The sequence below is a fragment of the Theropithecus gelada genome, chromosome 7b, assembly GCF_003255815.1.
Source record: "Theropithecus gelada isolate Dixy chromosome 7b, Tgel_1.0, whole genome shotgun sequence".
Taxonomy (NCBI): Eukaryota; Metazoa; Chordata; class Mammalia; order Primates; family Cercopithecidae; genus Theropithecus; species Theropithecus gelada.
The window spans coordinates 90,103,115-90,126,844 of NC_037675.1; the positions used below are offsets into that span (position 1 = coordinate 90,103,115).

General features: G+C 40.1%; 1 protein-coding gene across 3 annotated transcripts in view; it reads right to left on the reverse strand.

Annotated features, from left to right (window-relative positions):
• Positions 1-23,730, reverse strand: part of EML5 (echinoderm microtubule associated protein like 5) — a 197,032-nt gene that overhangs the window by 99,347 nt on the left and 73,955 nt on the right. For all 3 annotated transcript variants that reach the window (XM_025391288.1, XM_025391287.1, XM_025391286.1), the window contains exons 9-14: positions 21,271-21,527; positions 18,691-18,903; positions 4,905-5,072; positions 4,128-4,234; positions 3,508-3,626; positions 1,150-1,336 (exon numbers count right to left, since the gene is read on the reverse strand). In XM_025391288.1, the coding sequence (XP_025247073.1) occupies positions 1,150-1,336; positions 3,508-3,626; positions 4,128-4,234; positions 4,905-5,072; positions 18,691-18,903; positions 21,271-21,527 (1,051 nt within the window). The remainder of the gene's footprint in view (positions 1-1,149; positions 1,337-3,507; positions 3,627-4,127; positions 4,235-4,904; positions 5,073-18,690; positions 18,904-21,270; positions 21,528-23,730) is intronic.

Genomic DNA, 23,730 nt, shown 5'->3' on the forward strand with positions numbered 1-23,730 from the left:
TGCATAGGTCAGCCTCCCACAACAAATAATTACCTGCCCCAAAACATCAATAGTGCTAAGGTATTGTCATAAATATAGATAAGACAAGCTTCTCTGATCTATACTTAGGACACTGTATCACAACTCAGAATATGAGTTTCCACCATGGCAAGAAGTTGTCTTACTTATCTTTATATTTCTAGCACATTTCTTGCTACACAGAATGTGCTTGATTAATGTTTCTGAGTGAATGAAAGAAAGGAATAAGGAAAGGGAAAGGAAGGAGAGAAAGAGCAAGTAAAGAGAGGCACAAAGAAAGGAAGAAGAATGGCAGAAAGAAAAAAGGGAGGAGTTTTCTCTCCTTTCAGGAAAGCTATATAGGAGGATGCAAGTTGACCCCTTTTCCACATATCCTAGCTAAAAGGTATATTTACACAGTGTTTAAAGCCAGACAAACTGAAGGCTTTAGGCTTTACTACCTATTAGCTGATTGATCTTAAGCAAATTATTTAATTTCTCCAAACCTAAACCTCATCATTTGCAGACTGAAGGAAATAATTTTACTCTCACAAGGTTGAGGTGAGAATAAATATACATCAATAAACTAGTAAAATACTTACATATAGTAAGAATCTATAAACTTCATTTCTTCCCTTCCTTCTCTAAGAAATCCATATAGAGAGGTATCAGTTAAGATTTTCTCAGGGTTTTTTATTTCAATATTTGTGCTTTCTACTTTGGTAAACCTGAATAGATTACTATCCTGGTTGTAAAATAAAGAGACATAGTCCTTTGGTTTGTCACAGGACATTTGTTAAATTATTTACTGTTTTAGGTAACTCAACCTAAAGAAACCAGATTTCTAGTCTTTATGTTTTCTTTAATTTTACTCACTAATTTAAAAAATTAATATCATGACAGAAAAAAGAAGCCAGAGCTATGAGTTCCAAATTTAAATTAAAATAATTCAAATTAAAACAATAAAAACTTTAAGTAAAACTGTAGGAAAAAAGTTTGGGGTAAATTTTATTTATAATCTGAAAACAAAACCCATTCTAAAGAATTCTTTACTCTTCATTTCCTAGAACACAAAAGAGATATATGATTAATTTATTTAAACTCAAACAAAGGTGTGGCTTATCTGGCTCACTGTCAGTCTTTCAGACCTACCTGGCCTGTTGCCACGTAGTCTTTCAAAGGATGAATAGTTAGGCAGAGAATATCATCATCATGACCCAGATAAAAACGCTGCGTGTTCTGCTGTCGATTATAAATGACACCCACTGCTGCCACATGGTACACAATTTCACCAATTTGAGTATAAAACAGATTACTTCGACAGTCATAACCTCTGTAACTAATATAGAAAACAAATCATATGTAATTAATTTTGGTCTTTTATCTGATCAATACAGACTATACAGGGGAGAAGTAGGTACCCTTTGAGTGAATCATTCAATTTCCAGTTTTACAGGATACAAAACAATTTTTTTTTTTAAAGAGATGGGGTCTTGCTCTGTCACTCAGGCTGAAGTGCAATGGTGTGATCACAGTTCCCTGCAATCTTGACCACCCAGGCTCAAACGATCCTCCCACCTCAGCCCTCCAAGTAGCTGGGACTACTGCTGCGTGCCACTGTGCCTGGCTAATTTTTGTACTTTTTGTAGAGATGGGGTTTTCCCATGTTGCCCAGGCTGGTCTCGAACTCCTCAGCTCCACCCACCTTGGCCTCCCAAAGTGCTGGGATTACAGGTGTAAGCCACCATGCCCAGCCTGAACAATTAAAAAATACCACCATCTCTGATCCAATAAACTTTTATGAACTGCTCAGACTGCAAATAGCTAAATCTAAGGTATAATATTGAGTGAAAAAAACAAGGTAGAGAATAGTATGTATAGTATACTACTATTTACGTAAGTATATTAAAATTGTATACTATAAAAAAAACAATTGATTTTTACAAGTAAAAGGTATAGAAAAGAATATATATTCGTAATTGTTGTATAAGTATTTCTGAAACTAAGTAATAGTGACTATCTGCAGAGAGGGGAAATGATGGCTGGGAGGGCAGAGGTGGGAGAAAGATTTTCAAACTGTACCCTTTTATACACCTTAATATAACATATATTCCAAAAATAAGTTTAAACAACAATTTTAAAATATTATATTCATCCAGGACAAAGTAGCCAAATCTTAAATGGTCAAAATAAGTCCATTTATAGCAACCTTGCTTTGCACTTCAAAGAAACCCAATTCATAAACTACAACTGCATAAAAACTACTGACCATTTTAACACTGGAGAAAAAATACTTTTACTTAATAAATCCTTTTTAAAATTCTTGATAAGTATTATCAGTCAGGTAAGAAAATGAATGCTGAGTGAAAGGTAGAAAACAGTCAGATTGGAAAATCTATTTCTGCCAAGATGAAATGTGAGACCTGTCTTGACGGATGTTCTAAGAGAATTCAGAACCTATATTTTGGTGAAATTAAAATATTTAGGCAAAAATGCTCATGCAAGAAGAAGTTACAATATCATTCCAAATTAGACATATTAAGGGGAGATGATTATCTCTTACATTTTACTTAATTGTTTAAAGAGGTCCATTTCCATAAATATGAATCTTTCATAATATTTATTTTTTTATTTAATAAACACTTACATAGTGCTTATTATGTGCCATATAATGTTGTAAATCACTACTGGCATTGCCTTATTCACTCCTCATCAGAACCTTGTAAGGTAGGTACTTGATACGATTCAGATATTTGTCCTGTCCAATTCTCTTGTTGAAATGTGATCCCCAGTGTGGGATACTGGGAAGTGTCCTGGTGGGAAGTATTTGGGTCATGGGGGCAGATCCCTCATGAATGGCTTTATGCCATCCCCTTGGTGATGAGTGAGTTATCTCCTGATTTGTTCAAACAAGATCTGATTACTTAAAGAGTCCAGCAACCCCCTTCCCTTTCGATCCCTTTTTTCTTGCTCTCTCTCTCACTACGTAACACACCTGCTCCCCCTTTGCCTTCTACCACGAGTAAAGCTTCTTGAGGCTTCACCAGAAACTGAGCAGAGGCTGCTGCCCTGCTTGTACAGCCTGCGGAACACTGAGCCAAATAAACCTCTTTTCTTTATAAATTATCCAGCTTCAGGTATTCCTTTATAGCAATGTGAAATGGACTAACACAGTACTACTATTATCTCCATTTCACAGACACAAAAAAAGAAGCAGAGAGGTTAAGTGACTTGTTTAAAGTTACAAAGCACAGACATGCCCAGTTGTCCCAACAGTGTCCTTTATAATCATTTTAAAAATCCAGATATTTTAAAAAATATCTTTCAATTTGGTTTTGTCTAATGTCTCCTTATGATTAGATTCAGGTGATGTGTTTTCCCCATGGGCAATGTTGTATACTTTCGGATATGTCATTTCAGGGGATACAGTCAGTTCTATCATTAGAGATGTTAAGCTAGTAAGTGTGAACCAAAATTCAAACATATAAATGAAAGATAGTTGTTTTATACCCATGAACAAAGTGTAATCGAATACTATTTCCTGGAGCCCGCTCTCTTCTTTTAGAAGTAGCACTTTTTTGTTTCTCTTTGCATTGTTCTTTAAGCTGAGGTAGATCTTCTTTGTAAACCTTTAAAAAATGTACATAAGTAGAAATATTCTTAGAATACATATTAATAAAGGTTTTCATATACTCTCAATATAACTTTCAGACATTGTCAGAAAACAACCTTTAATAATAGTCTTAAATGAAAAGGCAATTCATGAAATTTACTCCCTCAGAAAGAACAAACAAATTCACATTTTCTACATATCACACTGACAAACAGATATTTAGTGTTCCAGGAAATTTTTATACTTCACAAAAGAATACTGTTAAGGGAATAAATGTGAGTATACTATGACAAAATCCTATAGGCAAATAGAAGGCAAGCATACTTAATATACCAACCATTTAATATAAAAAAGTTTTACACAAGAGTACTCTAACACTGACAGTCGGAAAACTAATATAATCATACATTGCTTGGGAAATTAAAGACACAAAAGATAACAACAGATGACTAACGGGGAGCAAGATAAAGAAGAAATTGGACTTTTCAGAGAAAAACTGTGTGATATAGAAAATTACCTGTCGACGGTAGGTGAGCTGTGTCTCTTGTTCAATTTCAGAATCCAGCTCTGGAACATCAGACAGATCTGAATCTGATTCATCACTGTGAGAGTCAGCCAGACTTTCTGTAATTTTTAAAAATGAAATGTTACTTGTTTAAAGAAGATTCATTTTCAAAACAGCACTGGAAAATTAATGATTAAGAGCTACGTCAGTTGACATGGAGACAAGCCATAAAACAATCAAATGAAATTACCTATTCAAGTGACACAGATGTCAGTAAACTGTACTACAGATTATCTTCCTCTCCACTCACTGCAAACTCAATAGCTCCTTTAAATCCCTTCACTGGCTCCCCAATGACCGCTACATCAAATTTAAATGTCTGTGCAAATATAAGTGAATATAACCTATAATTAACATGAAAAATAGCTAAAAATACTATATGCAACAGATGAATTGACATTAGATAATTTTGGTCGATAAAAGCATTTACAAAATCTAGATACCCATCTCCCAGAGGATATATTCAATGTTTGTTTTGCTATTAATATAATTGTTTCTTCACTCATTATTTGATAGATTAAAATGCAATCAAAATTACTTTATATTCCACACTCTATGACATCTAACTTTAAACATATAGAACTAATATTTTAACTTGAAATTTCTACTAATAACAAACTATACTGTTAGCTTATGAGGCTAGATTATACTTTAACATAAAATTGTTATTTGGGGGTTACTGAAGAACTATTTGACAGGGAAATTGCTTAGGTAATGTATACTACTCACCTTGGGGTGCTATGTGAAGAGCATCTTTCAGTTTTCTTTCAGGAATAAATTTCCACTGAAAGACAGAGTGATCTGCTCCACCAATAGAAATAACCCACTGATAATCATGTGACCATCTGACATTAGTTACGTGAGCTGAATGGCCAATATATTTTCTAAACTTGGCTCCTATAATAAAAATATATCTTTAAATTGATAAAAAAATGCTAAACAAAATGTCATTTCAAACAATTTTTATACATGAACCACTGTATCATCCTTCTATTAACTGAATTATGAACAAATGGGCAATAAGCTGACTCAAAAATTGAACAAATGAATGAATCTGTATCAAGGAATGTAAATATCTCCTCTGCTGATTCACAAGGAACCACAAAGGCTGTGAGGCATTATCTTACCACTTTGAGAAAAACCTGGGAATCAACTGTTTTTATACTGAAACATTTGAATGTTTTGGCCTGAGGCATTTGGGCTTAAGTGAAATTCAAAGAACTAATCAACTCGACCTTACCCCCATTATTCTCAACCGAAGCAGCCAGAGGATCCTTTTAAGACTTAAGTCGTCAATAAAATAGTAGCAAACTGAATTCAGCAACATATAACAAGGATTAAACAACATAATCAGATGAGATTTATGCCAGGAATGCAAGTTTGGTTCAACATTAAAAAGCCAATCAATGTAATACATCATATTAATCAAAGTCAAATATGCCCAGTTGTTCCAACAATGTCCAGTTGTTCCAACAAAATCATTTTTAAAATCCAGATATTTTAAAAAATATCTTTCAATTTGGGTTTTGTCTAACACCTCCTCATGATTAGATTCAGGTGATGTGTTTTGGGTATGGGCAATGTTACATGCTTTTGGATATGTCATTTCAGGGGATACGGTCAGTTCTATCATTAGAGATGTTAAGCTGTATCATTTGGCTAAGGTGGTATACACCCAATTTCTCTAATAACAAAGGAATCATTTAACTTTGTGGTTCATTTTCTTAAAAATCTCTGTGGCAACAGGGATATATTTTATTTATTTATTTATTTATTTATGGCAGAGACAAGGTTTTGCTATGTTGCCCAGGCTGGTCTCCAGTTCCTGGGCTCAAGCAATCCTCCCGTCTTAGCCTCCCAAAGTGTTGGGATTACAGGCATGAGCCACTATATCTTACAGGAATATATTTTTAGAATATATTCTCTATCTCCTCCTCCTGGTATGTGGCATTATATACATATTCTTGTTAAAGTACACAGGATACAATGATGCTTAGCTTCATTTTGATATTGTTTTGAACATTTTATATTAAGTTATAGAAGACTTGTACATCAGGATGCCAAAGCCCCATCAACAAAATTCTGGAGAAAAACTTTCATCTTGGTCATTAAGATAACTATCATAATTAACACATAAAATAGAATCAAAACTCATCTAAAGTTATAATTTACTGCTGCTTAATAGTAATACTGTTATTTCGGGAATAAATTTTTTATGTAGTTTAATATAAGTCACTAATTTAACTTCCCATATTTCAACCCAGCAAATCCTATAAGGTAAGGGCTCTTATATAGGAATGCATTACTTGCCTATCGAGAGAGCTTTGACTACTACTACTACCTTTGATGCAACCCTCAAGCACTCTTAGACATTAGAGAGTCTTAAAAGTTAAAGCCAGAAATTCGAACAAATAAAATTCCAAGTTCTAAGATCTACTAATTTGTTATGTCAGGGCAAATTAAAGAGTTAAAGCATCTACTCTGACTATGAAAGGAGCTGGGCACATTCCTCAGCCCCGGGCTCAAAACTCCCTGAGCCTAGCACAGACACATCCCATCCTCCCATCCCACCACCATATATCTCTCAAACTCCCTGAGCCCAGTATAAACACCACCTGGAAAGTCTCCGATAAGGAGACAGCCGTTCAAGGTTACTGAAAGCGCAGGAGCCAAAAGAATTTCTTTGTTCCCCTGCAACTTTCGGGCTATAAAAAGCAAACGCTCGCATTGTTCAGGGCCCTCTTGTATACTGTGTAAGGAGGGACCAAGTTCGAACTTGTAGTAAAGATCCTTGCCGCTTGGCTTTGACTCTGGACTCTGGTGGTCTTCTTTGGGGAACAAACAGTCTGGGCATAACATCTGGGGGCTCGTCCGGGATTCCCCAAGCCCACCAGACCCCTGGTCAACGGATCTGCTGAGATCGATCTACTGATAGGTGAGCTGGCTCGTCTCCGTTTGTCTGTCTGTGTCTGTGTGTCTGTTCTGAATCTGAATCTGTGACTCGCGAGGTCTGAAACTGAGGCTGGCACAGTCCTGGCGGACGTGCTATAGGACGGCCAGTGGAGACCGGTGGGAGACGTCCCCTGGCTCTCTTCTGATTTAAATTGCGATCTGAGTTGCCGGAGCGCGTTCGCGATCTGGGCAACAGCTGAATCTGACCCCGTTCCCCGGGTGCGCGCCTGCGGTCTGAGTCTGACCCCGGTCCCCGGGTGCGCGCTTGCGGTCTGAATCTGACCCCGGTTCCCGGGTGCGCGCTTGCGGTCTGAATCTGACCCCGGTTCCCAGGTGCGCGCTTGCAGTCTGAATCTGACCCCGGTTCCCGGGTGCGCGCTTGCGGTCTGAATCTGACCCCGGTTCCCAGGTGCGCGCTTGCAGTCTGAATCTGACCCCGGTTCCCGGGTGCGCGCTTGCGGTCTGAATCTGACCCCGGTCCCCGGGCTCCCGGCTTCTGGCGCCGCGCTCCCGGCCCCGGTCCCCGGGCTCCCCAGCTTCCGGCACGCTCCCGGCCCCGGTCCCCGGGCTCCCCGGCTTCTGGCGCCACACTTCTGGCCCCGGTCCCCGGGCTCCCCGGCTTCCGGCGCCACACTTCCGGCCCCGGTCCCCGGGCTCCCCGGCTTCCGGCGCCACACTTCCGGCCCCGGTCCCCGGGCTCCCGGCTTCCGGCGCGCTCCCGGCCCCGGTCCCCGGGCTCCCGGCTTCCGGCGCCGCGCGCGCCCGGCTTCCGGCGCCGCGAGCGCTCCCGGCCCCGGTCCCCGGGTGCGCGTGCGCCCGGCTTCCGGCGCCACGCGCGCCTGCCGGCCCCGGTCCCCGGGCTCCCGGCTTCCAGCGCGGATTTCCTTTACAGGGATTCTAACCCACATTCCTTTACAGGAAGAGACATAGAAAGTGAGACTGGGGAGAGGGAGAAAATGAGTGAGAGAGAGACCATAAGAGAGAAAGTGAGAAGGGAAATCGGAAAGAGAAAGGGGAGGAAACGGCAGACGTGGAGAGTCAGAGAGAGAGACAGAAAGAGAAAGAGACTGAGTGTGAAGGAGAAAGGACACGGTATGACAGAGAGAGAGAGAAAAAAAGAGCGCGCGCGAATGAGATAGAGACTTAAAGAAGAGACCCTGTGAGTCTGTCAATCAAGGATTTGGACAGAAACAGAAAGATTAGAGAGAAGGATAGAGGGAGGGAGCAGGTGGAGGGGAGGCGGCCGGCACTCACGGGCCCGCTAAAAAGGAAAGTAACTTTGAAGGGCCGGCGGGGCGGATGCGAGGGCGCACTTCGCGGACTAGCCCCCCCCAGCCGCCTGACTCCACGGTGGCTTTACCCCTCCGGGAAATAGGACCCCCAGATGACACAGGAATTCCCAGGCTCCAGTACTGGCCATTCTCCACCAGTGATCTGTATAACTGGAAGACTCAGAGTGCTCGGTTTTCAGACAACCCCAAAGATTTACTGTCTTTACTGGATAGTGTCATGTTCACCCACCAGCCCACTTGGGACGATTGTCAGCAGCTCCTCCGAATCTTGTTTACCATGGAAGAGCGAGAGAGAATACAGGTAGAAGCTAGAAAGCTGGTCCCGGGGGACGACGGTCAACCGACTGCCAACCCCGACCTCATAAACGCGACTTTTCCTCTGACCAGGCCGGCATGGGACTACAACACGGCAGAAGGTAGGGGACGGCTACGCCTTTATCGCCAGACTCTAATGGCAGGTCTCCGGGCAGCTGCTCGCAAGCCCACTAATTTGGCTAAAGTATATTCTATTCTGCAAGAAAAGACAGAGAGCCCAGCCACCTACTTAGAAAGATTAATGGAAGCTTTTAGACAGTACACCCCCATAGATCCAGAGGCTCCAGGAAGTCAGGCAGCTATTGTAATGTCATTCGTAAATCAGGCAGCCCCAGATATTAAAAAAACTCCAAAAATTAAAAGACTCGGAAGGAAAGCGGATTCAGGACCTCCTTCAGATAGCCCAGCGGGTTTATAATAACAGAGATACTCCAGAGGAAAGGCAATTTAAGGCCACTGAACCAAGGTCCTGGCAGCAGTAGTACAGAAAAAAAACATCTACAGCCAGAGTACACCCAACCTAGGCGGCCCCCCCAGGCATGATAATCTGAGAAAAGACCAATGTGCCTACTGCAAGGAGGCTAGCCACTGGGTAAGAGACTGCCTCGCTGCTGCCCAACCCGGACCTGGACGCCCCACTCCACGACTGCACCGAGATACTAGCTCAGCTGCACGGAGTTCGAGAAGACCTGCAGGACCGCCCACTTCCTGACGCCGACCTCGTCTGGTTCACTGATGGGAGCAGCTTCATGAATCAGGGCCAGAGGTACGCTGGAGCGGCAGTGACTTCAGAGACTAAGGTAATCTGGGCGGAACCCCTGCCCCCGGGGACATCGGCCCAGAAGGCCGAACTGATAACGCCCACCCAAGCTCTTACCTTAGGGGCGGGGAAAAAGCTGACGGTATATACAGACAGCCGATGTGCTTTTGCAACAGCGCATATACATGGGGCCATTTACAGGGAGCGGGGGTTACTGACGGCTAAAGAAAAAGAAATAAAAAACAAGCAAGAAATCCTAGCCCTGCTAACAGCCCTATGGAGGCCAGAAAAGTTAGCCATTGTGCATTGCCCAGGGCATCAGAAACTAACTACTCCAACTGCTCAAGGCAACTTTCTGGCGGACCAAACTGCAAGAAAGGTGGCGAAGGCTCCCAGCCAACTCCTTGCACTCCAGCTCCCTGACCCGGGCCCCCGGGACTTGCCATATTTCCCTGATTATTCAGAACAAGATCTCCAGTGGATTGACAAGCTTCCCCTGAAACAGATCCAGAATGGGTGGTGGACTGATACTAATGACCAAACCATCCTACCAGAAAAATTAGGACAACAAGTGTTAAAACACATCCACCGAACCACCCACCTGGGTGCTCGGCGGATGATAGACCTGATCAGACGCTCTAAGCTCAAATTCAGACATACAGCCGAGATGGCCAGCAACATCGTGACAAGTTGCAAAGTCTGCCAGCTTAACAACGCCTACCCCCAATCCCAGGCTGCAACGGGAACAAGGCTCAGGGGAAGCAGGCCCGGTATCTACTGGGAAGTAGATTTTACTGAGATAAAGCCAGGAAAATACGGGTATCGGTACTTACTTGTCTTTGTAGATACTTTTTCAGGGTGGACTGAAGCATTCCCCACCAAGAAAGAGACTGCTCAGGTTGTAGCAAAGAAAATCCTGGAAGATATCCTCCCCAGGTATGGCTTCCCCGTCCAGATAGGGTCAGATAATGGGCCGGCCTTCGTCGCTAAGGTAAGTCAGGATTTGGCTTCCATCCTTGGGGCAAATTGGAAACTACATTGCGCTTACAGGCCCCAGAGTTCAGGACAGGTAGAGAGAATGAATCGGACCTTAAAAGAGACCTTAACTAAATTGACTATGGAGACTGGCGCTAATTGGGTGGTCCTTCTCCCCTACGCTCTGTTCCGGGCCCGTAACACCCCTTACAGACTGGGCCTTACTCCTTATGAAATTATGTATGGCAGACCCCCACCCTTAGTTCCCAGCCTAAAAGATGATCTGCTCAAGTCCGAAACAGAAAATGTCTCTGAACTCTTGTTTTCCCTACAAGCCTTGCAGAAAATTCATCAAGAAATCTGGCCCAAGCTGAAGGAACTATATGAGACCGGTCCCCCGCCGACACCCCATCCGTACCAGCCGGGAGACTAGGTCCTAGTCAAGCGACACCGACAAGAGCCCCTAGAACCCAGGTGGAAAGGACCACTCCAGGTACTCTTGACCACACCCACCGCCCTGAAGGTAGAAGGCATCGCATCGTGGATCCACTACACCCACGTCAAGCCAGTGGACCCAACCTCCGATCTTCTGGGACCAATCACGGCGGCGGCTGAAGCACCGGACGCGTGGACTGTGGACAGAGCTAAGAACAATCCCTTAAAACTCACCCTGCGCCGGCAGCATAGCTCACTGCAAACATGCAGTTAGGTAGTCTAACCCTAACGTTAGTCGCCCTAGTGGCCGCTGGAGAAATCACAAAACCAGCTCATAATCCCTTTGTCTGGAGATTCTGGCTTTATGAAAACCGAACCCACCCTGGGCAACCTCATAAGCCCGGAAAATTATTGGCCAGTGCTGATTGCCCTTCCTCAGGGTGCAACAGCCCAATTCTACTAAATTTTACTGGTTTCCAAATAGCCAAACCTATGACAGCAACAATATGCTTTGAGTTTGATCAGACTAAATATAATTGTAAACACTATTGGTGGCACCAAAATGCCGGCTGTCCTTATAACTATTGTAACATCCATAGACCCCGTTATTGGGGAGAGAAAAAACAGTTAGACCCTAAGTGGCCCTTCCATCGTAGACGGGATGGAGACTTTTCATATACATGGATAGTTAGAGACCCCTGGAACTCCCGCTGAACCACGCCTCAACATGGGGCTGTATACTACTCCCCCTCCTCCACATGGCCTAGCAGTCACCTCTATCTGTGGCGAGGCCTAGTGCAAGTACTGCCCCTGGTCCACGGGAATATCCAACAACAGGAAAACAGACTAACACAAGACTTATGTCCTTTCTCCTGGTTAAAGTTATTACAAGAAGGACTAGAACTTGCTAACCTTACAGGACTTCATAGCCTGTCTGGCTGCTTTCTGTGCGCCACTCTAGGGCGTCCACCGCTAACTGCTGTCCCTCTGCCATGGGGATCCTCTACCTTTGCCCAAGCTAACAACCTCCGAAACCTCTCGTATGCTCCTATCCTGAACGTGCCCCTATACCTAAACCCCAGTCAGGAAAAGTTTCCCTACCGTTTCTCAGGAACCAATTCCAGCCTCTGCAGCATCACTGCAACGCCCCCTAATATCACCTTAAGGGCTCCATCAGGCATGTTCTTCTGGTGTAATGGAACCTTATCTAAGAACCTACCTAGTCCTTCTGTTAATAACCTACTGTGTCTCCCTGTCACATTAGTTCCCCGGTTGACTCTACTAACTGCTGGCGAGTTCCTAGGATATACCGGTAACTGGACTAGTGCTGTTATTCACCCAGACCCTAGACCAAGACCTGCACGAGCCATATTCCTCCCCCTCATTGCAGGAATCTCCCTCACCGCATCCTTCATTGCGGCCGGACTGGCGGGGGGAGCCCTAGGTCACACCCTCATAGAAAGCAACAAGTTGTACCAACAATTTGCCGTTGCTATGGAGGAGTCGGCTGAGTCCCTTGCCTCCCTTCAGCGGCAGCTCACGTCCCTAGCTCAGGTAACCTTGCAGAACCGGAGAGCCCTAGACCTATTCACTGCAGAAAAAGGTGGTACGTGTATATTTCTAAAAGAAGACTGTTGTTTCTACATAAATGAATCAGGACTTGTAGAGGACCGGGTCCAACAGTTACGCAAGTTAAGCACTGAAGTAAAAACACGGCAGTTTGCTTCAGCTGCAGACCAATGGTGGAATTCCTCTATGTTTTCTCTGTTAGCCCCCTTCCTTGGACCCCTGCTAAGTCTACTATTTCTGCTTACCGTAGGACCTTGTGTTGTTAACAGAATTTTACAATTTGTTAAAGAAAGATTTGACACCGTACAACTCATGGTCCTCAGAGCCCAATACCAACCTGTAAACGCTGAAACAGAATCAGACTTATAAGACCCAAGATTGGCTCTAAAGATACCTGAAAAGAAGGGGGGAATGAAAGGAGCTGGGCACATTCCTCAGCCCCGGGCTCAAAACTCCCTGAGCCTAGCACAGACACATCCCATCCTCCCATCCCACCACCATATATCTCTCAAACTCCCTGAGCCCAGTATAAACACCACCTGGAAAGTCTCCGATAAGGAGACAGCTGTTCAAGGTTACTGAAAGCGCAGGAGCCAAAAGAATTTCTTTGTTCCCCTGCAACTTTCGGGCTATAAAAAGCAAACGCTCGCATTGTTCAGGGCCCTCTTGTATACTGTGTAAGGAGGGACCAAGTTCGAACTTGTAGTAAAGATCCTTGCCGCTTGGCTTTGACTCTGGACTCTGGTGGTCTTCTTTGGGGAACAAACAGTCTGGGCATAACAACTACACTGAGTGATAGAGAGAGGTACAAATAATCCTGTAAGTCCCTTCCCAACTTTAAGACCCTCTTGGATAAACCAAGGCAACTAAACAAGAAAGTTGTAAAATAAGTCTAAGGGAAATCAGTTATTTTTAGTCAATGGGACTGTATTAATAATTTTAAATAACCAGTTTAATTTTTAATAATTTGTTCCGATAAATGGGTATCTTAAAAGTGAACCTAGATATCATATCTTTCATGAAGTGACCTTGACTCACCAAGACCAAGTTACATGCTTCCAGAATTCTCTGTGATTACTCTTTGTGATTATACTTATATAACACTGAAATGTAATAGACTATTTACTTGTTCACTCCTCCATTAAAACTATAAGGTCTTTGAAGAGAACGGTGGTGTCTTGTTTAATGTATATCCCTGGTGCCTGGTATATAGCAAACACTCATTAGATATTCGAAGAAAGAGAAAAAGAACGGAAAAGGAAAGATTACATTTCCTTTTGCTCTGCTTGGACATTTGAGTTGGAATGCTAGATTGTAACGAAGGAAAGAGTAGTGAAGGAAACTGAGGGCATGAACATGATTCCAACTCCTATAATGCACAGAAGAGGGCAAAAGTTTGATGTAGCTTAAAGCATATCAGAATTTAAATCAAAAGACTAGTGCCTGAGCATCAGTTTGACCATTTAATAGCACAGAAGTGTGAGCATTCCACTAAACCTCTTTTGGACTCCATTTCCTCATTTTAAAACGTAAATTGGATTATATGCTCACAAGGTGCCTTTTGATTATGAAAACTATGATAAAAATGATTCAATAATAAGAATAGTTAAGGCCTAAACAGTATATCATCAATTAGGACGAATATCTCAGAGAAAAAACTTATCAAGACAAGCTATGATGATCATAGAAGCTTCCTAATTTAAAAGAAGATGAAAATTCTTGGTAAGGATAAAGAAATATACTAAAATATTTGTGTTTCAATGACTCCATTTCTTTCCTAATGTGTTTTAATGTGTATTTTCACACAAGGGTAATATGAACTAAATATTTTCAATATATTGTAGCAATATGACAAAAGACTTTTTCCATTTAACTATGTTTTAATGATATTAAACTTCTAGATATGGGAATATATAAATATATGAAAATATCTTTCTGACCCTAGTAAAAGCAACAATTTCTTAATACACAAAACTATACTACCTATAAGAAAAGAAAGAGAAATAGACTTAACTACACTGAAATTAAGAACTGGCCAAGAAAATACATCAAGAAAACAAAAAGGCAAGTCACAAACTGGGAAAAGATAATTGCAAACTATAAAAATTACAAAGCATTTGTATTATAAGAGTATATAAAGTAATTCTTACAGATCAATAAAAGAAATAACCCAATAGAAACACAGGAAAGAGATATGAACCCATGTTTCACAGAGAAGAAAACACAGAAGACCAAAACATATTTTAAAAGATGGTTAACCTCATTTGTAGTCAGACAAATGGAAATTAAGACCTCAATGTGACATCATTTACACTAACTGGATTTGCAAAAGTTAGAAAGTATAGCAATATCAAGTGCTGAATCAACAGGCTTTGTAAAATTGTATAACCACTTTGGAAAATAATTTGGTATTTTCTTATAACGTTCACATTCTCCATGACCCAGAAATTTCACTCCTAGTTATTTCACTACTTTAAGAAACCTGCATTTAATATCAAAAGATGGGAAATGACCCAAATGTCCAATGACAGGCGAATAAATGCATAAATTGCTGCATAAACTTACAACACAATATTTTGCAGCAGTGAAAAAAGGCATTAAAGCTACATGCAACAAATGGAAAACAGCACTGAATAAGTCCCTGTTATAAATTTGTTGTTGTTGTTGTTGTAAGATATTTGGTTTTTCCTATGAATTTCCTGGAATCTAAATGATATTTTCTCCAAATATAAATTTTCATTTGCCAATAAGAAGTACAGAGAGGGTCTTGGCCATTATTAACAGTGATGGAGGTGTTGGGCTAATGTAACCCTGCCCTCACCTTTCCATTCTCCCTGACCTGCTCACCATCCACCACAGCCCCTATGCTGCTGCCTAGAAAGAGTCCTCGATTCTTTCAGAGAGATTATGGTCAGGAGCAGGTGAAACTAGAGAAAAAGAGGATGATAATGAAGAAAAAAATACGAAGGGGGTGGAATGCTTTGGGCTGAAATTAGAGTGCAGAAAATGTAGGGTATATGTGGTTCATACGATCATTCTCTCTTTGCGCTAACTTCATATATTTTTTGTTTCAATTACAATGATTCTATAACATAAACTAATTCTATTATTTAAAATCCACATTTTGTAAATGCTGCACTTCTAAGAAGTCACCTAATGAATATGACCTGAGTGGATATGTAAAACACATTAATACATCAGCTACATTTTTCTAACCTTAACTTGGACTAGCAATGCAACTTAATAATTACTCTAAAAGAAAGAGAATATTTCTAGTAATACTGCTAACTTCAGGGTATGTAATTATGTGAATTCAATACATACATAATCTTTTTTGGCCCAAGTGGTCTGCAAAACATGAAATCTTAAAATACTTATATTAATCCATTAAAAATGCAGTAGTCGTATTCTGTCTTTCCCACTTACCTAGCTACAATCTCAAGCTGATTCACAAGTGCCTAGAAATAAAAAATCACCCTTACTAGAAAATAAATTACCAACAAAAAATCTAAAAGGGAAACAAAAAAGAGGAGCAATTTATACTTATGTCCTTGAAGGAGTGAATAATCTCTCAAAACAAGACTAATATTCTTAGGCTTTGGTAAAATATTCGCACAGCAGTTCAAAGAACTACTACACATTTTATAAATGAAATAAAATTACTGTGCAATAATACCAAATTCTCTCTTGCAAATGATAAAAACAATCAATAAATCCTATTCACTTGACTAAGAAAACTCAGAAGATTAAAGTATTTTTGTTTTTGCATAGAGGGCAGTACGTGAAACAATTAAGTAGGAGCAACGTCTAAGAGTAAGATCATCATGACTCTTACTGAATCTCACACTTTATAACCAAGCAAGTACCATCTTAAAATTTGTTGTGCCTGGTGACTCTCATGTCCTGGCTATGTGGTGGGACTCAGAAAGAGGGTACTTTAACTGTTAAGAGATTTAACCAGCCTTTTGATATGGTTTGGCTCTGTGTCCCACCCAAATCTCATCTCAAATTGTAATCCCCATGTGTTGAAGGAGGAACCTGGTGGGAGGTGACTGAATCATGGCGGCAGTTCCCCCATGCTGTTCTCGTGACAGTGAGTGAGTTCTCATGAGATCTGATGGTTTAAAAGTGTTCAGCAGTTCCCCCATTGTTCCTACTCTCTCTCCTACTGCCATGTAAGACGTGCCTTGCTTCCCCTTCACCTTCTGCCATGACTGTAAGTTTCCTGAGGCCTCCCAAGCCATGAGGAACTGTGAGTCAATTAAACCTCATTTTTAAAAAAATAAATTACCCAGTGTCAGGAAGTTCTTTATAGCAGTGTGAAAACAGACTAACACACCTTTGTTAACATACTTAGTGAAATATCTTCACATGCACCTAGGAAGCTGACATCTCACAGGCAGGAATCAACAACATGGCAAGCTGGCAAGATCTTAAACTCATCACTTTACCTTAGAGGCACAACGGAAACACCAGCCTGGGCTTCTGGAAAAATTAAGCCCTTAAGTTTGACATCAGTTGATTATATATTTGAATCGAACTACTTTAGCTGTTTCCAAAAATCACCTTTACTAAGCCACATTTTTAATGTTTGCCCAACGACTTGTATCAACAAGCCAGGTGAAAAATCACTACTGCATCTGCTACAGGCGTTGATGCTCTAGGAATACACATTCACTACATCTACTATAAAGTCCCATACCACAGGGAAGTTCCTCAAAACTTTTCCAAAGAAACTTTGATTTGCTAGAGAAGTAAGTATGCTTTTTTTTTAAATGTAGAATGAAAACTATTTGTGCCCTGCTTTATCTTTGGTTTCCACGAAGCTCAGAATTAAATTTGATGTTTGACTACTGTCATTTTCTTTATCTAGTTTGAATATGGTACTTCTATTTGTATTTCCCTTGATACTGATTCTCTATTTGTATAGTTACTTTAGTACTTATGGACTTGTTATGAGCTGACTCAAATACTTTATGAAATAGGCATGGAATAAATAAATGATACCTAATAGAGCATTTTATTTAATTATCCCAGGTCTATGAACAGAATGATTTGTATCATTTTAGAAGAGATCCAAGAAAAAGAGGTGATAATATAAAACATGTAGAAAATAACCAAATGATAAGACCCTATATTAGTCCATTTTCAAACTGCTATAAAGAGCTGCCCAAGACTGAGTAATTTATAAAGGAAAGAGATTTAATTGACTTGCAGCTCAGCATGGCTGGGGAGGCCTCAGGAAACTTACAACAATCATGGTAGAAGGCAAAGTGGAAGCAAGGCAACTTCTTCACGGGGTGGCATGAAGGAGAAGTGCGTGAGATCACAGGAAAAACTACCATTTATAAAACCATCAGATCTCGCGAGAATTCATTCACTATCACAACAGCAGCATAGGGGAAACTGTTCCCATAATCCAATCACTTCCCACCAGGTTCCTCCCTTAACACCCGGAAATTACAATTCAAAATGAGATTTGGCTGGGGACACAAAGCTAAACCACATCAGACCCTGCTCACGCCTGTAATCCTAGTATCTTGGGAGGCTGACGCAGGGAGATCGCCTGAGGTGAGGACTTTAAGACACAGCCTGGCCAACATGGTGAAACCCTGTCTCTACTTAAAATACAAAAATTAGCTGGGTGTGGTGGTGCATGCCTGTCATCCCAGTTACCTGGGAGGCTGAGGCAGGAGGGTTGATGGAACACAGGAGGTGGAGGCTGAAGTGAGCAGAGATCGCCACTGCACTCCAGCCTGGGTAACAGACAGAGCAAGACCCTGTCTCAAAAAAAAAAAAAAATTATATATATATATGTATGTGTGTGTATATATATACACACACACACACACACACACAAAACCATCATTGTATAGTCTGACTCTATGAAGGAATTCAGGAAGTGAAAAGAAAAATGTTTCTTTGAAAAGAAAGAGATATTCATAACAACATATGAATTCATAAAGAATATATGCATTCATAAAGAACATATGCATTCATAAATATGAATTCAAAAAGAATTTTCTAATAAAACTTCATGACCAAAATAAATGTAGCATATGACAATAATTTTTGAATTAGCAAAATGAAACCCTTTACCAATCTGTGTAAATTTAAAAAATATGAAATCCTTTATCTCAAGACTAATTTTCTGCAAGAACATAAAAGTCTTCTGTGAGAGAGAGGTTACTTAACAATATTTTGAAAGAAAAGGTACCTTTTCTTAAACATGGATATCGGAATAATTTTATAAATCCATAGTCATCAGCTGTAACTAAAACTTGGCCAATATAATTTCCATCTACCGAATTTATATCGTTGATATCTGAATACTTGGGCCAAATTCCATTTACTTCAAGGCCTGAAACACATGTCCATGAAGCCCAATGAACACCTTTTATTTCTTCTGTACTTGTCACTTCTTTTCCCCCTAAAAATAAATCAAAGAGTCTTAATTTAAGAAGTTATTTCATTTGATTTTCTCAAGCCTAAACTGTACTGAGAACATAGTAAATTCCAAAATTTAATGAATCGTCTCACCTCACTTAGAAGAAAATACATAAATAGGTAGGTAAGTTTGGGTTAAGAGAAAACTAAATGCAAGAAATTTATAAAAAGCTACTACAAAAATTATACTGATTCAGAGACAGACATTGCCTTGAATGTTTAGCTTAGCAGGTTCCCTTATGTGGAGAAGAAAACTGAATCCTATTTAAAAAATGATACAGATTAGTCATAACAGGGTAAGTTATAAAAAAAAAAAAAAAGGTAAAAGCTATGAGAAAGTGGCAAATCAGGTATTAAAAAAGAAGCCTAAGATACATAGTTGAGGAAAAAAAAAGAGAACTAGAAAAGACCAAAAAGAAAGGATGAGTGTAGGATAATATATTTACATTAGGTAGACTGTTAATGAAAAACTTTTGGGGAGATGCATTCATTGAATTATGCAGCTTATTTTATGTAACAGGTTCTTGGAAGATAGTGACTAATTCCCTAAGCATCACAACAAATAAAGTACTATGCAGTGACTGGGTGCAGTGGCTCACACCTGTAATCCCAGCACTTTGGGAGGCCGAGACAGGCAGATCACTGAAGGTCAGGAGTTCAAGACCAGCCTGGCCAATATGGTGAAACCTCATCTCTACTAAAAATACAAAAACTAGCTGGGCATGGTGGCGGGCACCTGTAATATCAGCTACTCAGGTGGCTGAGGCAGGAGAATCACTTGAACCCTGGAGGCAGACGCTGTAGTGAGCTGAGAATATGCCACTACACTCCAACCTGGGCAACAGAGCGAAACTCTGTCTCAAAAAAAAAAAAAAAATTACTAAGAGGTAATATTTCGATGATTTGCTTTTATCCCATTCATTCACGCACTCACTCACTTGCTAATTTATTTACTTATTTGTTTAGTTAGAGCCATGGTCTTGCTCTTTCACCCAGGCTGGAGTTCACTGGCATGATCTTGGCTCCCTGCAGTCTTGAACTCCCAGCTGAAATGATCCTCCCACTGCAGGTGCATGCCACCACACCCTGCTCTTTCTTTTTTCTTTTTGGTAGAGATGTGGTCTCACCATGTTCCCTGACTGTTCTCAAACTCCTGGGCTCAAGAGATCCTCCCGCCTCGGCCTCCCAAAGTGCTAGGATTACAAGCATGAGTCACTGCACATAGCCTATTCTTCTCTTTTAAAATTTTTGGTTGAAATTCTGTTTTTCAAAGTTAGTTTGTTAGTTATTAATATTTGCAAAGTTTATTTATTTTTTTGAGACAGCCTCTTGATCTGTTACCTAGCTGGAGTGCAATGGCAACATAACGGCTCACTGCAGCCTCATCCTCCCAAGCTCAAATGGCCCTCCCGTCCCGACCTCCCAAATAGCTGGGACCACAGGTGCATACCACCATACCCGGCTAGTTTTTGTATTTTTAGTAAAGGTGGGGTTTTGTCATGTTGCCCAGGCTGGTCTCAAACTCCTGGGCTCAAGCTATCGGTACACTGTGGCCTCCCAAAGTGCTGGGATTACAGGCGTGAGCCACCATGCCCAGCCTGCAAAGTTTATTTGAGATAAACACAAAAAACAAATAATTTATTGGTCACACATTTCCAGTAATTATATTCACTTAATTAGTTCCACCCACAAAAATGGCATTTTGACTCTCTAAGATACAGTGGTACTTTACCATACACTATGATCATGGTATGGAATTCAATAAAAAGCGAATCTGTTTTAGATCCTCCAGCCAAATGAGTTTTAATTAAGAACCAAAGGATTTATAGTAGTAGTTGCCAAGGACTGGGAGAGGTAGAAGTGGGGGCCAGGTGGGGGTGGATATAAGGAGATGTAAGTTTCAGTTACACAGGATGAATAAATTCAAAAGATCTAATACACAGTGTGTTGACTATGGTTAATAATGCTGTTACTGTATGATGTATCTGAAATTTGCTAAGAGAGTGGAACTTAAATGTTCTCACCACACACACACACAAATGGTAACTATGTGAAGTGACCGATACATCATTTAGCTTAATTGTTTCACAATGGATATATAAAAACTTTACATTGTACATTTTCAATATATACAATTTTTTAATGTCAATTGTACCTCAATAAAGTTGGAAAAAACCCAAAAGGATTTCAATATAATAAGGCAGCCTTACAGAAAAGTCTACAATGCCTGAAATACTCGCTCAGATCTTCTTTGATTTCCTATGTCAAATGTAACTTAAAATCTGCTTCTAGTAAAACTCTAAAATATTGTATAGGCACTACAAATCTATAATTTGCTAGAAATTGTTACCTGGCATTCTATAAAAAAGTCTTTTCCCATTTCCATCATTTGTCTGCAAATATCTACTGTCTGAAGACCAGTCCAGATGAGTGATGAAACTAAGGGATCCCAAACACTCGCCAACTTTTTTATAACGCTGAGCAACTCCATAAATATCAACTGAGCTGTCATTGCATCCAACAGCAAGGTAAGTTCCATCTGGTGAATATTTTAATTCATGAATTGCCTCCTTCCTATCTTTAATATGTACAACTTCCGTCATATCTCTGTTAAAAAGAAAAAATGAGACTACATGAACAGAAGTCACAACAGAATTAATTCCGTTTCAAACATGTCTAAAATGACTATGAAGCCGTATCAAGTGTTCATAAAAATAAATGTAAATAACACAAGTAGTATTAATTCAGGAACAATACATTGCTGAACAGAAATACATGGAAACAATATATGCCAAATGTTCAGGAAAATGCTGAATTTCAGTTTCTAAATTAAGTACTTTAGAGATCCATACTAAATTTCTGGAGTTAACAAAGAATAAAGGAAATAAAGTAACAAATTTTTATGGTAAAAGAAGTTCTTTGTAAATATGGAGTTTATGAAAAATGTTTAATTTAAACACTATAATTTTCAAACAATTTTTTTTATAAGGAGCTAAATATGCAAAATTACATTCAAGAAATAATAAAGGATGAATTCATCTATATTACTTCAGTTTTATTTTATTTTATTTTATCTTATCTTATTTTATTTTATTTTATTGAGGCAGAGTCTGGGTCTGTTGCTCAGGCTGGAGTCCAGTGGCACGATCTTGGCTCACTGCAATCTCCACCTCCCAGGTTCAAGCGATTCTCACCTCGTGCCTCAGCCTCCCGAATAGCTGGGATTACAGGTGCACACCACCGTACCTGGTTAATTTTTTTGACCTTTTTAAATAGAACACACATTCCTCCCTTAGGGACCATGTTGAGCAGTGAAGTGGAACTTTTTTCAATGATGACTTCTTATAGAGTATCCAAAATAATACAGATATTAGTAACAGCCAAAAAATAGAAAAATATGTAGTAAAACACCACTGAGTTTCCAAAGTTGTGGAGTTTGTGGGCAGGAGGAGGAGAAGCAGAGGCAGGGAAAAAAGATAGGAGGAAGTAAAAATTCTTATTTCCAATCAGTGTCAGGGACTTTTCTCCAGATAAATTTTGCCTTCATCAACTTCTGACTGTTACATGTGCAAGAATTAATCTTCAGTTGTATTTGAGTCACTATACAGCTGTGGGCCTGTTAATTATAGTACGTAGTGATTACCCTAATCAAAGTAGTGTTAGAAACAGAAATAGAAAAATGAGCCCCAAGATAAATCCAAGATTGCATTCTTTGAACCTTCTGTACTTTTTTTTTTTTAAGTTTCCCTGGTTAACATCACTTTTGCCTCTTTGCAGGGTCCTCTTCCTATGCATAGACTCATACAGCTGCCTATGCATTTCCCAGGGACTCCTTCAAGTTAACATTAAATCCATATACCTTATTGCCCTTTGCTCCATATCCATCCATCCATCCATCCATTCCTTCCTCCCTATATGGAATAAGATTTTTAAGAAAAGTCTAAGACACTATTTGGCAGCTTTGACTTTTTATGCCTCCTTTATTTAAAATTTTATAATTATAATCACCTTCATGACCTTCATTAAAATGCTTCTGGAAAATTCTTCAGAAGTATTTTGGTATTTTTTATAGCATTTTTGTTCTAGAGACTTAATTGCTCCCAATTAATGAGAAGAATGGTTTATGTCCAAGGTTTTCTGTTAACATGCCCCCTGCTCACCAACACACACATGTGCACACACACACACACACACGGTAGAAGATAACAGAGAGAGACTCTGGTTGACTGATTGGTTTTTTAGTATGAATAATATTGCCATGTCGATATTATGAATTATATGACTACTCTCTCACACGAAGAGTTTTTCTCTGACAAATTTAAAGGAAAGATGACAACTATTAGATGAAAATTTGTTAATTTTTAAAAAACATTCTGAATTAAGTCTTCTGGGAGACTAATATATGATTACTATGGTTTCTTTTAAGAAGCAGAGGGAGGCAAAAGCCTGGGAATACTCATACATGAACAGTTCATAATACATCACAAAGTAAAGGTACAGAGTTGATCAGAGCATACAACAGAAGAATCCATTTCCAACTGAGTGATTCTGGGGAGACATATCAAAGGAAGTGGAGTAGATAGCTATGACGTCTACATTTTATTCCGATGAATGAATGAGATTTAGCTCAGCAGAAGATAGGAACTGGAGGTAAAGACCCATGTTTCAGCAGAGACAATAGGATGTGAAAGAGCTGATGGCAAGAGAAAGTATTCAAGTTCAGCTTGCGACGGCCACTGTAGTTGAATGGACACAAGCAAGGGGACTCTGGTGTGAACTCAGTCTGCTGAGGGAGGCTGAGGGAAAATCA